Below are 14,697 nucleotides of genomic sequence, written 5' to 3'. Positions count from 1 at the left end.
CCGTCCCTGAGAAAGAAGGTCCTTCCTCAGGGGAATTCGCCAGGGGGGAGCTGTCGCGAGGAGCGTGAGGTCCGAGAACCACGTCTGGGTGGGCCAGTAGGGTGCTACCAGGACGACATGCTCCTTGTTCTCCCTGACCTTGCACAGGGTCTGTGCAAGCAGGCTCACTGGGGGAAACGCATATTTGTGTAGGCCAGGGGGCCAGCTGTGTGCCAGTGCGTCTGTGCCGAGGGGAGCCTCAGTGAGGGCATACCAGAGCGGGCAGTGGAAGGATTCTTGGGAGGCGAACAGGTCCACCTGTACCCATCCGAATCGACTCCAAATCAGCTGGACCACCTGAGGGTGGAGTCTCTACTCTCCCCTGAGGGAAACCTGCCATGACAGCGCATCCGCTGTAGTGTTGAGGTTGCCTGGGATGTGAGTGGCTTGCAGCGACTTGAAGTGCTGCTGACTCTGGAGGAGGAGACGGCAGGCGAGTTTTGACATATAACAAGAGCGCAGACTGCCTTGGCGGTTGACATATGCTACCGCTGCCGTGCTGTCTGTCCGAACCAACACGTGCTTGCCCTGGATCAATGGCCGGAACCTCCGCAGGGCGAGCAGAATTGCCAACAACTCGAGGCAGTTGATGTGCCAATGCAGTTGCGGGCCCGTCCAGAGGCCGGTGGCTGCGTGCCCGTTGCAAACAGCGCCCCAGCCCGTTTTGTAGGCGTCTGTCGTGACCACTACACGCCTGGAGACCAGTTCTAGAGGAACACCTGCTCGTAGAAACGAGAGGTCGGTCCAAGGGCTGAAAAGCCGGTGATAGACCGACGTGATGGCCACGCGGTGTGTCCCGTGGCGCCATGCCCATCTCGGGACTCGAGTCTGGAGCCAGTGCTGAAGCGGCCTCATATGCATCAACCCGAGCGGGGTGGCCACCACTGAGGACGCAATATGCCCCAGGAGCCTCTGAAAAAGTTTCAGTGGAACCGCTGTTCCCTGTTCGAAGCCTTCAAACAGGCCAGCACCGACTGGGCACGCTCGTTCGTAAGGCGCGCCGTCAAGGAGACTGAGTCCAACTCCAAAACGAGAAAAGAGATGCTCTGAACCGGGAGGAGCTTGTTCTTTTCCCAGTTGACCCGAAGCCCTAGTTGGCTGAGGTGTGAGAGCACCAGGTCCCTGTGTGCGCACAACACATCTCGAGAGTGAGCTAGGATTAGCCAGTCGTCGAGATAGTTTGTAGGTGGCGCTGTTGAGCCATTTTGCCACACCTAATTCTGAAACCCATATCAGATGTACATTTTCGCCACTTCTGATGCGTGTGCAAGGTTTCATTAGTTTTTGAGTATGTTTAGGCCCTCAAAAATGCGATTCATTTTGGAAAACAAAAATAAATAAAAAATAATAAATGCCTAGAACAACAATAGGGTACTCACCCCATCGGTGCTCGGGCCCTAATTAAAGGAATGTACTTTAAATGTAAGTACAATGTAAGAACATGTATTTACATAATAAGTACATTGTATTAAATGCTTAAGTACATAGTATTTAAAGACACCTAATATAAAGTGGGTCCACAGAAAGCTTTTGGATTCTGACAAAATTCAAACAAAGAAACATTGTGATGTAAAATGTTATATTAAATATTTATTTCTAGGTCACAAATAAAAAAGCTAATTTTGTGACCATGTTGACTCCTTTGTACAAAAGGTCAGATTTCATTGCTTCCATTGAAACACACAAGCCGTTTTTTAGAACATTCTCAAATTTTGCTGGATAACATGGATCATCAGGTTTTGCACTTATGCCAGCTCGAGTGTATGATGTCATTAAAGCAAACTGGGGGCATTTAAAATACTAAGAAATTCTGAAATTTCTCAATTCAAATTCTCACTCAAAATGTAATGATGATAATATGATTTCTAAAAAAAAAAAAACTTTATTAAATTAAAAGAATGCTTAACTGAAGCGTTTTCAAGTGGATAGTAATGCCAAGGTCATGGATTCAGTTTCTAGTGAATGTACATATTGATAACATTTATAGCTTAATGGGAAGTACTTTTGTGTTCCATGGAAGATATAAAGTCATACGAGTTTGAAATGCCATCAGGGTGAGTAAATGAAAACAGAATTTAAACTTTGGGTGATCTATCATTTTAAGCTCAAAGCTGAGGTCTATGAATAATGCAGCATTTGTATAATACGGAGCTCCTCCAGTCCAGACTTTGCCCTGCAGTCCTCAGGGTTGTGGTCACGTTTACAGAGGTACTTACCATTATTCACATGGGAAGGTAGTTGTGGTCACGTTCTCACACGTTCTTATCATTATTCACGTGGGAAAGCAGTTGTCTTCCTTTCCAGATTGAACTGGAAAAGAAAATGTGTGGTGTGCACTGCTTCTAAATCACTCTTTAATCTCTCTCTCTCTCTCTCTCTCTCTCTCTCTCTCTCTCTCTCTCTCTCTCTCTGGGTTCTAAAGCTATTCAAAGCAGAGTATGGTCGGGATCTTAACCGGGTTCTGTTTTGTTTGCTCTCCCAGTCATCCATCTTAGACCCGGTTTCCACCTTGTATTAAGATGCATTTTTGGTGATCCGATCACAAGTGGTCTGTGTTGAATCCAGGTGTAAACAGGTTCTAAAAGGTTTTGTGATTGGATCACTAAAACCACATATGGGGAGGTAGTCAAAAACGCATGTGACCACATCACATTTGAGGTGTGAAACGCTAATCAACAAGAGTTTAAACTTTTTCGGTTCTGTAAGGCTTTAAAAGGAGATAACCGTCCGATCAAAACATTTGGAAAAAAAAATAAATAAATAAATATGCAAGCTCAAGAACTTCACAAACTTATTTAGTGTCGCTGATATCAACATGCAATGACACAGATGAGAGGCACGCACATCTGAAGCTCAGTTAATACAGGAACTCCACTAAAATACTGTTGAATTCTGCTCGAAATGTTGCGGTTGTGCTTAGATCATATTTCAACTGCTTCTAGGAAAAACAATGCGCCGTGTTTTTGCTGCTTATTATCATGCAGTAACACACTGACATAGTGATTGATGCAGGTCGTCATGAAATTAGAGACCTTCCCTTTGAAATTCAATCACATGTGGTCACAGGAGATGCATTTGAGATATATAGTAATACCAGGTGTAAACAGCAATGTGTTTCAGCTGACCACATGTTATCGGATCAGCAGAAATTTATCTTAATACCAGGTGGAAACAGGGCCTGAGATGAAAACGGTGTGAAATTTGTTAAGAGCCACAAAGACTGCAGATATCCCTAACTAATCTCCTCAAGTCAAAGATAGATAGATAGATAGAGAGAGAGTGGGGTGATGGGGATTATTAATGTCTCAGCTTATCATGTGCCAACAGCTGTTCCAGAAACTGAAGAACCTGATGAGGCCTTATTCTGTCACATTTGAGTCACCGCTGGAACTCTCCGCTCAGGGTGAGACAGCCTGCAGTAAACTGCGGAAATGTGCTTATGCTCACATGCCTCCACACAAATATGTAAACATACACACTCTTGCTTGGTGTTAAATAGAGGAATGGTTGTCAGTGGAGGAAATATACAGGTATATTGACACACACACTGCATGTCTTGAAGGTGAATCTCATGACACCTGTCAATAACGTCATCATATTTTACTCCAGAATCAAAATAGAAAAATAAGAATTTATATTTTGCTCAAAGAAAATTAGCCTATTTTAGGACCATTAAGGGGTGGTCACACTAAACTTCGCTCTCCATTCACTCCCATTCATACGCATCCGAATGCACAGACCAGACACGCAAGCTCATGCGAAGAAATTTCGTACTACGCTGCGTACCAAATTTCCAGCTTGGCGAACTCTGAACCGTGAATTCGTACAACAAGTGGACACATGACCAATAGGAGATCAAAACATCACACGCTGACCTCTTGGCTTAATTCAAAAGATACCAGTTTTAAAAATGTAATATTTATTGTTCCAGGAAAGTGAGTAGACAGTATATTTGAACATTTTTAATATAATTGTATTTGTTATTTGGGATTTATTATTTTCCGAAAAACAAAGTGTGTACTCAAAGTTTAGTGTGACTGCCCCTTTAAGCTTGTATGCATTGTTACATTATTATAATGAAAAATATTTACATTTTCCCCCAATTCACATTATTGTAATGCAAAAAATCTCTTTTTCATTACTAAAATATTTCACATTTATTGTTTCTGTTCATAATTGTATTGTTAGTTGTACAGCGTTTAATTTGTGCCAATTAAAAAAAACAAAAAAACAGAGTTGCTGGGGGCCTGGGTAGCTCAGCGAGTAAAGATACTGACTACCACCCCTGGAGTTGTGAGTTCGAATCGAGGGCTGCTGAGTGACTCCAGCCAGGTCTTCTAAGCAACCATATTGGCCCGGTTGCTAGGGAGACAGAGTCACATGGGGTAACCTCCTTGTGGTCGCTATAATATGGTTCGTATAATATGGTACGAGCCACGTGATAAGATGCGCGGATTGACTGTCTCAGACACGGAGGCAACTGAGATTCGTCCTCCACCACCCAAAATTGCTCTATTACAGTAAAGAGTGTGTGTGTATATATATATATATATATATTAAGGATGTCCTGATATCAATACAGTCTCATTTACTCATACACGTACTCGTAAAAATGCTTCAGTACCAAAAACTGATACCATCTGACATACATAGTGCAGGGCACATACAAAGTACATATTTATTTATTTAAATAGCAGCCTTTTGTGGTTTAATAATCACTTTGAGTCAGAGCTCCTTGGTTGTAACAACACAGAAACACTTAAAAATAAAAGCTCAATTTAAATTAAATATTTATGACAGAAATGTAATATTCACTGTTATACTACTACTACTATTACTATCAATAATATTAATAATAACAAATCAAAAGTAATTGTATTATATTTAAGCAAAATAATACATCTGTGATGCTCTGTTATGCAGGACTTTATTTGACAAAAATAACTCCAATGTATTTTAGATTGTGCAGTGAGTTTCTGAATAAAAGCACTCTCAAAAAAGCATGCCTCAAAAAAGAGGCAAGTACCAAAAAAAAGGAAGGGTACTCATACTCGGACTCAAAAAAATGGTATCAGGACATCCCTAGTATACATACATAAATCTCATTCTCCTTACTGTAATGTAAAAAAATATGAGAAATAATTTAAATAGTTTCTGTATGTAATTGTAGTCTTTGTCGTACCACATTTAATTTGTGCTGATTTAAAATACAAAATCATTGTATAATTTTATTTTATTAATTAAATAAGTAAAATTGACTCTTTTACAGTAATGAGAATCTAATGATAATGATCATTATTACAAAAATCCCAAAAAGTAAAACATCTGGATGCATTATGGTAATGAAAATTTGGGGGGACTGTAGTCAGTAGTCATGACAATGTAATAATGCTAAAATTTTTATGATCCTAAAATGTATTTCTTGAACTCTTTTAAATAGATTACTTTATGCAAAATATAAATGTGATTTTCGTGAGATTCGCCTATTAATGGTTATGATTTTTTATTATTATTATTATTATTATTATTTTTTTTTTTTGCTTGTCTTCAGTTCTACTTTTAAATATTTTCTGTTGATAAAGTGTTGTTGTTTTTTTACCTGTCCTGAGCCTATAATCCACCCCACCACTCTCACCCTATTTCTCTCTCTTTCCTTCACTCTTTTTTCTCTTCACTCTCTATCATTTCTTTCTCATCTCTCTCTTTCTGTATTGTCTTTCTCTGCATGCTGTTTTTTTAAATACAGCTTCAGGAAATCTATACAGAAGTGTGAGTTTGACAGACATGGGCATAGAGGGAGGTGCTTACATTTATATCACCTGGTGTGGTCCAGAATCATATTTCTCTCTCTCTCTTTCTTTCTTTCTCTTTTAGGCAAAGAGATGATTGAAATGTACTTTGACTTTCGTCTGTTCCGACTTTGGAAAACTCGGCAGCACTCGAAACTCCTCGACTATGAAGATCTGGTGTGACCCAGTGCAGATCAGAGTGTAGCATTGCGGGCAGGACTTCCCACTGTAAAACTCCATCAAACCGCTTTCATTTCGGTGGATAGGAACAGGGGGAGGACAACGAGAGGAGACAAACAGCCATTTCGCTGCCATTGCTGTGTCCCAACTATTGTTTATCAACTCTCTGTGCAGGAGTTAGACCACTTTCAAACGGTAACACACAAGAGACGAAAACAAACGAATACAACAGATGGCAAATGGACCAAAACAAAAGTGAAGACAAAAAAAGAGGATATGTTGATGTTTCTCTTCTATAAAAGAGTGAAGTTGTTTCTTGTTGGAGAATATTGTTGTGTGTTGTTGTTGTCCACTTTTGTCATTTTTTAAGTAACATATCGCTCACAGTGATCACTAGCTGTCGATCTAGCAAAGACCGTCATGTTTACGAAAGAGTCATGCGTGCAATATCAGGTCGTCTTTTACTAAACTTATCAGAAAACACAGAAATGGTCATGTATGAAATAATATATCAGTATACATACAGGATATACATCTCATGAGGATATAGTGTAGCTATAGTCATGCAAATAATAATGTCAATGGTACACAATTTACTTTTTCAATGTTTATTGTCGTGGTCTTTCTAATGAACTATTTTGAAAAACTCAGGTTTTAGCCTTTATGAATATATTAATTATTCCCCTAACCAGATGTGTTTGGAGGTTGTCACTCAATGTTTTGGAAAGAATGTACATTTTGCTAACATACGTATATGTGATAAATTTATTGCAATTTGCTTTTGGCTTACCTCGTGTCTCTTGCATTATATGCCTTTCTTTGTCCCCCCATCAAAAACATAGACCCATATTGTAACACACAATTGCACACAGTCCCTGAACACGGAAATAGTGACTTCCAGTCATATAATAATAAAAAAACTGACCTCAGTATAGCCACACAGCTGCGCAAGGTGCATCTGAATTATTAGTAGTAACATGGCATTACAGGGAGATATTACAATATGTTCAAATATGTATCCTTTGTTACTCATTGTGTTCATAACAGTTTGACTGTTTTCACAATTGGATTTGTGCAATTTCTTGGTCAGAACCTGTTAGATTCGAGTTTGATTTCAGCTCCCTTCCCCTGAGCCCACAGGTAGCTTTTCACATTGTATTATTTGGTGGTAAACCGTAGGAAATGACTCAAGGAGAAGGCATCAAAAATGGAAATTGTTGTTGATGTAACTCATGCTTTGTCCATTTGGTTTTAAAACCAAAACTTAACACGCAAAAAATGGCATTTGCATTCTGGGTTGCAAAAGATACATGAAATGTGAGCTTTATACTATAAAAGATTATAAGTCAATAATAGTAGTTCACTTCTGCAAAATAGGCCAGATTGCTTTCATACCAATTCTGGAGTCAATGAACCATATCCGAGACCACTATTTTCAAGAGCATTATCTTGAAAAAATTCGAAAAACAGCTTTCATACTCTAACGTCAAACGTATTTGGTTCCTCACTTGAAGTTCTAATATAAAAACACCCTTACTTTTCCATGGGTATCCATTTAATTTCAGGCCATTGGTGTGGTGGGTCATGAGTAGGCATTATTTTGAAGGTCCCTTTTGCCTTATGGGGCCTAATGGTATTTGATGTCCATACAAAGATAATAGAATGAAGTGTTACATTTTATGGCAGCATGCAAGTGTAAACTCTATGCATTCCTCTACTTCCATTAGTAGCTTTTAAAGGTTTTGAGCAACTAGCATTTTTTTATGTCTATGTTTATGAATGTTATAATGTGCTCAGCTAATAAGCCATACACTCTTTAGCTACTGCAGCAAGCTGCTTAGACTGAGGGGGTCTTTGATGTTGATGACTTCAGGCGTTCATGAAGAAGCTGAACTTCAAACTAGTTAAATTATGGATTTTTTTTTTAGCATAATTTCTTGTCTTGTTTTATACACACCCATGATGCTAATTGGCTAATCCTTTAGTGTTGTTCGGGCAACATTTAACTTAATTGACAAATTGGAGTCTGATCCCCACTATATAACTCGACCAGTCCGGTATGTTCCCAAGACGTTTGTGGAAGAACGTATCTTCTAGAAGGCATTACATTCCTATGAGCAGCATCCCAGATATTCTAATTTCAAACATCATATTTGTGTACAAACATCTGATAAACATCAGTTTGGTCTGTTCCTCACGCAAAGCTATCTTATGGCTTCAGAAGACTTGGAATATAACACACAAATCTTTTATGATACTTTTGAGTCATTTTTGAGCTTGACAGCATCACTCACTAATTAAATGGAAAAGAACAGGCAGGATATTCCTCAAAAATTATCTTTTTGTGTTCCAAGGAAGAGAGAAAGTCATAAGGGTTTGGAATAACATGAGGGTAAATAATTGATAATAGAAAAATCTTTTTTTGGTAGAACTGTTCCTTTCAAATGAGCAGATTCACATCAATTCTTAATCAAAAATGTTGCAAAAACATCTGCTGAATGTCGTTCCAACATCCCAAAGGGAACATTTTAGCAATCCAGATGAGCATGCACACATCAAACAGATGTATTCGCAACATGCATGCACTATCAAGGTCAATACTAGTCATTTTATGCCCCTTTATACCCTCATTTGAAGGGTACAAGAAGGTTACAGAGTGATTTTACTGTATATAGCGGACATACTCAAAAGTGTAATATGGTTGTAAAGAAACATTTTGAATAGTCTTTTTGACTGCAAGGTTGCTGTGTGGTGCATACTTGGATTAAGTATCCGTGAGTTCAAATGAGTGTACAGCTATCCACCTTTCTCCCGAAAGGGCTACACCCCAGTCAGAAAATAGGCTACAAATGAATTGGACTGACCCTAGAGCAATTTCAGTCATTATGGGGCCATCTGTGACTCGCGGTAGGTGTCAGAGAGCTTGAAATGTCAGAGTCAGAGAGAGAGAAAAAAAGAGAATCCATATACTACAGATGGCAGAATCACACTAGCATGAACATTTGGTGGTGAGAGTGTAAGCGTGTTACCTCGGGACCTCCAATATGAACAGTAGGCAGAAAATGGAGGCTAGTTAGACAGTTTAGTTCATATATCATTCATTCATTATAACTTTATCACTCATTTTGAATTTTATAGCCTTTCTGTAAGAAGGAGAGTCATGGAATGAGTGTTTGTTTTTTTATTTGCTTTTTAACTGGGTTCACCAAGTTAACGTTTTAAAGCCCTTTGTCGATGTAGCAGTATATGTACTGTAACTCCTTTAATTATTTATAATATAAATGTTAATCTTTTTTCCTATTTATTATATAATTTATTTATGCTATTTATTTTGTACTTGTTCCAAACAGAAATGGCTGTTTGTTTCGCAAACATTTTTTTTGTGGGGCAATTCATTTCTCACAATTATGGAAGAATCCCATTTGGTGTCTTCTGTACACAAAGCTTTGGCAAGAGTCTGCCTTTTAAATTGGCCCTGAACAAATAAGATATCTCACTGAAGGACAGTTTGCTTGTACTTGATGTAAATTGACATGGCAGTAATAAAACATTAATGCAAGAACTAACTCCAGCCCAAATCCCTAACCAGTTTTCATCAGTAAAAATATTTGCTGGGAAATGTTGATTCTAAACCAGCTTTATCCCCTGATCTACAGGGTTCTAAATTAAGAACTAAATGGATCTTTGAACGGAACCTTAATACAGTATGTTGAAATCAGCATTTAAGAGTGTCAACATTTTCTGGCGTACATCCCCACCGAAGAAAACAATAGAAATTCTAATGGTTTACACTACAAATACCATTAAGAGTGTAGTGTGTTTTGGGCCATATTCCATTAGAATTTAATGTTTTGTATTGGTTTCCATTACAGATATGTATTGGTCCCTAATGGTATCCACTAGACATAACATGCCACCAATAGATGCCAACACATTACCAGCTGAGACCCATAGGGACATTATAGTTTCCATTAAAACCAATACAATTCCCATAATAGCCATTAGAACCATTAGAATTTTTGTGAGGGTTTCCTTCACATTTATAGAAGGAGCAGGGCTGTAGTTTTTTTAGATAAATTATTTATTTATTCAAAAATACAAGGTATTTTAGTCACACTTTTAGTAGCCTTTATTAGACATTACAATATTAAAACCATTCATGATTGTTCAATGCTCATTAATGAGTTATAATGGTTTTTTAATGTTCACTACACTTGGATTAATGGTTTTCTAAACTCATTAGTGAGTTTTAATGTGTTGTGAGCGTTCACTAAACTTAACACATTTTTATAGTTTGTGAGCGTTCACTATACTTGTTAACAAGTTTTAATGGTTTGTGAGCATTCACTACACTCGTTAACGAGTTTTAGTGGTCCGTGAGTGTTCGCTTGACTCCTTAACAAATTTTTGTGGTTTGTGATCATTCTACACTTGTTGATGATTTTGAATGGTTCTCTGGGCAGTGATGTACCAAATACATTTTTGGCGAAACTACACTTATTAACAAGTTTTAATGGTTTGTGAGCATTCACTACACTCGTTAACAAATTTTAGTGGTTGGTTAGCATTCATTACATTCGTTGAAGAGTTTGAATGGTTTGTTACCATTCGCTACACTAGTTAGCAAGTTTTAATGGTTTGTGAGCTGTTTACTACACTTGTTAAATTTTAGTGGTTCCTGAGGGTTCACTATACTCATTAGTGAGTTTTAAACAAGTGGTTCATGAGCGTTCACTATACTCGTTAAGGTGTTTTAATGGTTTGAGGGATCCCTACACTTATTCGTGAGTTTTAGTGGTTTGTGAGTGTTTGCTAGACTCCTTAACAGATTTAAGTGATTCATGAGAGTTCACTATACTCATTAACATGTTTTAATGGTTTGTGAATGCTCACAACAATCGTTAACAATTTTTTGTGGTTCATGAGCTTACATTCGTTAAAGAGTTTGAGTGAACATTTGCTACACTGTTTAGCGAGTTTTAATGGTTTGTGAGCTGTTTACTACACTTTTTAACACATTTTAGTTGTTCCTGAGCCTTGACTATACTCGTTAAAAAGTTTAGTGATTCCTGAACATTTGCTAGACTTTTAACGACTTTTAATGGTTTGCCAGCATTCACTACACTTGTTAAGGAGTTTTAGTGGTTTGTGAGCATTCACTAGACTCGTTAAAGAGCTTGAATGGTTCGTGAGCTGTTTACAACACTTGTTAACAAATTTTAGTGGTTCCTGAGCGTTCACTATACCCTTTAACGAGTTTTAAATGAGTGGTTCATGAGCGTTCACTATACTCGTTAAGGAGTTTTAATGGTTTGAGGGTTCACTACACTCGTTAAAGAGTTTCAATGGTTTGTGACAGTTCGCTACACTGGTTAGCAAATTTTAATGGTTCGTGAGCTGCTTACTACAATTTTTAACAAATTATAGCGATTCCTGAACATTCACTATACCCGTTAATGAGTTTTAATGGTCCGTGAGTGTTCGCTAGAGTTTTAATGGTTCGTAAGCGCTCACTACACTCCTTTTATGAGATTTAGTGGTTCGTACACTCATTAACAATGTTTTGTGGTTTGTAAGCATTCGCTACACTCATTAACAAATTTTAGTGGTTTGTGAGCATTCACTACACACGTTAATGAGTTTGAATGGTTCTCTGGGCAGTTATGTAACAAATTAATTTCTAGCAAGGGCACAGTTAACGACTGGTCTATGAGTTCAACCCAAGTTTCCTATCAAAATGGTCTGGTTCTTTACAATACGGTTCTATATGTTAACATTATTGCATTAGGCATCATGAGCTAACAATGAACAATAATTTTTACTTGTATTAATATTGGTTAATATTGATTTGTAAATATAGCCTACTATTTTTAATATTTATGCAATTAACTTTTAATGTTAAAAATGTATTAGTAAATGTTGAAATTAACATTAACCAAGATAAATAAATGTTGTAAAGGCATTGTTTATTGTTTGTTCAAATTAACTTTTGTGTTAACTCATGTTAACCTCTACCTTATTGTAAAATGTTACCAATGCCCTTTAGTAGCATAAACACCATGTACTCTCTCAATACATTTTTCATCCCATTTTCCAGCACACCCTGCACATCTGGCCATGTTGTAGCCCTGTTCATGTGTGCAGGAAGGTTATCACGAGCCTAGGTGCGCCAGAGCTCATTAGCTTTATGAGAGACTCGATAGATGGTTTGGTTTTCAGTGCGTAATGTTTGGAGCTCTCAGCCAGCCCCCTTCATATCATATGAGATTGTGTTTTATAATTGAAGAGTATGAATATTCAACAAAAAAATATATTCTTTATAATCTGTTGTTCGGTAATAAGTTGAATGAATGTTCTCTGAGCCACTTGAAATGTGGAGTGTGTGTACCATTTGGGATAATTTCAGACACTCCCATGAATAATGATGACATGTTATTGTTTTTTATGAAGTAGGTATTGTAGATATGAATTACATAACAGTGTACAATCTGGTGTTGATTATGTCATCTGCAGATTTGTGTCTTGTGCATTTCATGGTGTATCTGAATAATTGTGTTGTGGATTAAACTCATGTGATGTATGCAGTCTCTGGACCAGCAGCATCTTAAATATGAGATATTCCAACATGCTGGCACTGGACGGGTGCAAAGTGTTTCTAATGCTTTTCTTTTCTAATAAAACATTGTTTCGATCAGACTTAGTGTTCTTTTTTCTGATCACTTTTTCCATTTACACCATTCTTTACCCATTTCTTTTGTGCTTTCTTTATCCTAGGAATAGTTCTTAGAATTTGCTCTGATTGAGCAAGCTTATAATTTTAAAATTTAGATTTTGGCAGTGTAAAAAGTTAGGCAGAAGCAAAGTTGGGGAAACTGAACCTAGTTGTCACAGGCTGTTTGTACTCCAGTGTATACAGTATTTCTCAGGGTAGGTTTATATGTTAATGTCGTACAGTAAAGTCTTGGCTCCAAAATAGCTATTGAACATTTCTATCATTAGTACCTAGAAAAAAAGGTGTCGTTCATGTAACATGCCATACAGTGGGGATATGTTGTCACAGTATATGGGGAATGTAAACCTGCTGTTTTTTTTTTTTTTGTTTGTTTGTTTGTTTTTTTGACACTGTGACACTGATTTGAAAGAAAAAAAAAATCTTCTTTTGAAATATGAAATCTAAAGTTAAACAGACATCTTCCACAACATATCTGTATTTAAAATACATGATAGACTATGTAATACCTTATTAGCAATATTTAAACAGTGTAACACTTTATGTAACAGCAAAAATTTAAGAGGAATGATTATATTGGTTACAATATCCTAATATAATTTTTTTTTTTTTTTTTTTTTTTTTTGAACTAGGTGTTTGAAACCAACATAGATAACCACTGCTAGTCAAAACAAGCAACTATGCAATTGAACTATTAACTCGAAACCTTATAATTACTGAGATATAGCCCTTATGACAACGTGTCTGTTTGATAACTAGCCTTAGGATCCCCATGTTTTCATATGCTCTTAAAAAAATATTCTCAAAAAGAGGAAAGAACACAGCTAGAGACTAAACAAAACAACATTCAGATTCTTAGTTAGGAGTCTCATAAGCAAGCTCTTTAAAAGCTGCAGGAATACTTTGATTTTTTTAAACACAGGATGTTATTCTTCTTACAGCTCTCTGGACAAATATAAATTTTAACAAGCTATGGGAATCAAATTAATATTGCGGCCTCTGTTTTTGATGCTTCATAAAAACACTCCTGAGCTTATCCTCATTAGAGATAGATAATGAGTCTGGGAACATCATTATCATTCCTATTATGCACTGGGCTTATTACATAATACCACCAAAACAAATATTTAATCACTTGTTTGATGGCAAGTTAAACCACAGGTGTTTTTTTAAGTGAATGAATAAAGTAATAAAAGAATAAGGAGAGACAGTTGATCCAAAGCCTCTCACTGTCCCATGTAAGTAATAAATCTCTGCAGCTCAGTGTACAAGGCCTGGAGGGCTACTCAAAGATACATGGCATGCTCTGCCAAGCCATCACGGTCCTCGCCACAGCCTTGAGCTCAGCAAGGTCAGCAGATCAAGGCACCACTCTGTGTCCTCTCCTTTCGTGATTGCTTCTGTCCATTTTCACCTCGCCTGTCCAGATGACCCTCTAGGTAAGAATGAAATATAGCACACTGTAAATCTAGTTTTAAACAAACAATCAAATAGTTCAAAACCTTAACATCAGGGGGCCTGGGTAGCTCGGCAAGTAAAGACGCTGACTACCACATCTGGAGTCACAAGTTTGAATCCAGGGCGTGCTGAATGACTCCAGTCAGGCTTCCTAAGCAACCAATTGGCCCAGTTGCTAGGCTGGGTAGAGTCACATTGGGCTAACCTCCTTGTGGTCGCTATAACGTGGTTCTCGCTGTCGGTGGGGCATGTGGTGAGTTGTGCATGGATGCCGCAGAGAAAAAAAAACCTCAACATCAGATTCTGAGCAATAGCCCAAAATGATATACCCAAATGAATAATACTTTTACAACTGCAGATTTCATATAGCAAACCTTGAGTAGTCAAGACCACACACAATTTTCTTTCATTCTGTTTTAGTGTATGTTCAAATAATGCCTGGATATACTGTGGCAAGGGAAAGTATGTGAACGGTTTGGAATTAGCTGGTTTTCTGCATTT

General features: G+C 37.6%; 1 protein-coding gene across 1 annotated transcript in view; it reads left to right on the top strand.

Moving 5' to 3' along the window:
• nsmfa (NMDA receptor synaptonuclear signaling and neuronal migration factor a) overlaps positions 1–12,704 on the top strand; it is a 74,504-nt gene extending 61,800 nt beyond the window's left edge. The window contains exons 14-15 of the mRNA XM_051677370.1: positions 3,367–3,442; positions 5,914–12,704. Coding sequence (XP_051533330.1) covers positions 3,367–3,442; positions 5,914–6,011 — 174 coding nt within the window. The 3' untranslated portion in view covers positions 6,012–12,704. The remainder of the gene's footprint in view (positions 1–3,366; positions 3,443–5,913) is intronic.
• The last annotated feature ends 1,993 nt before the right edge of the window (positions 12,705–14,697 follow it).

The sequence above is a fragment of the Myxocyprinus asiaticus genome, chromosome 38, assembly GCF_019703515.2.
Source record: "Myxocyprinus asiaticus isolate MX2 ecotype Aquarium Trade chromosome 38, UBuf_Myxa_2, whole genome shotgun sequence".
In the NCBI taxonomy this organism is placed as follows: Eukaryota; Metazoa; Chordata; class Actinopteri; order Cypriniformes; family Catostomidae; genus Myxocyprinus; species Myxocyprinus asiaticus.
The sequence above is the reverse complement of the archived record's forward strand: the minus strand, read 5'-3'. Positions and strand labels throughout refer to the sequence as shown.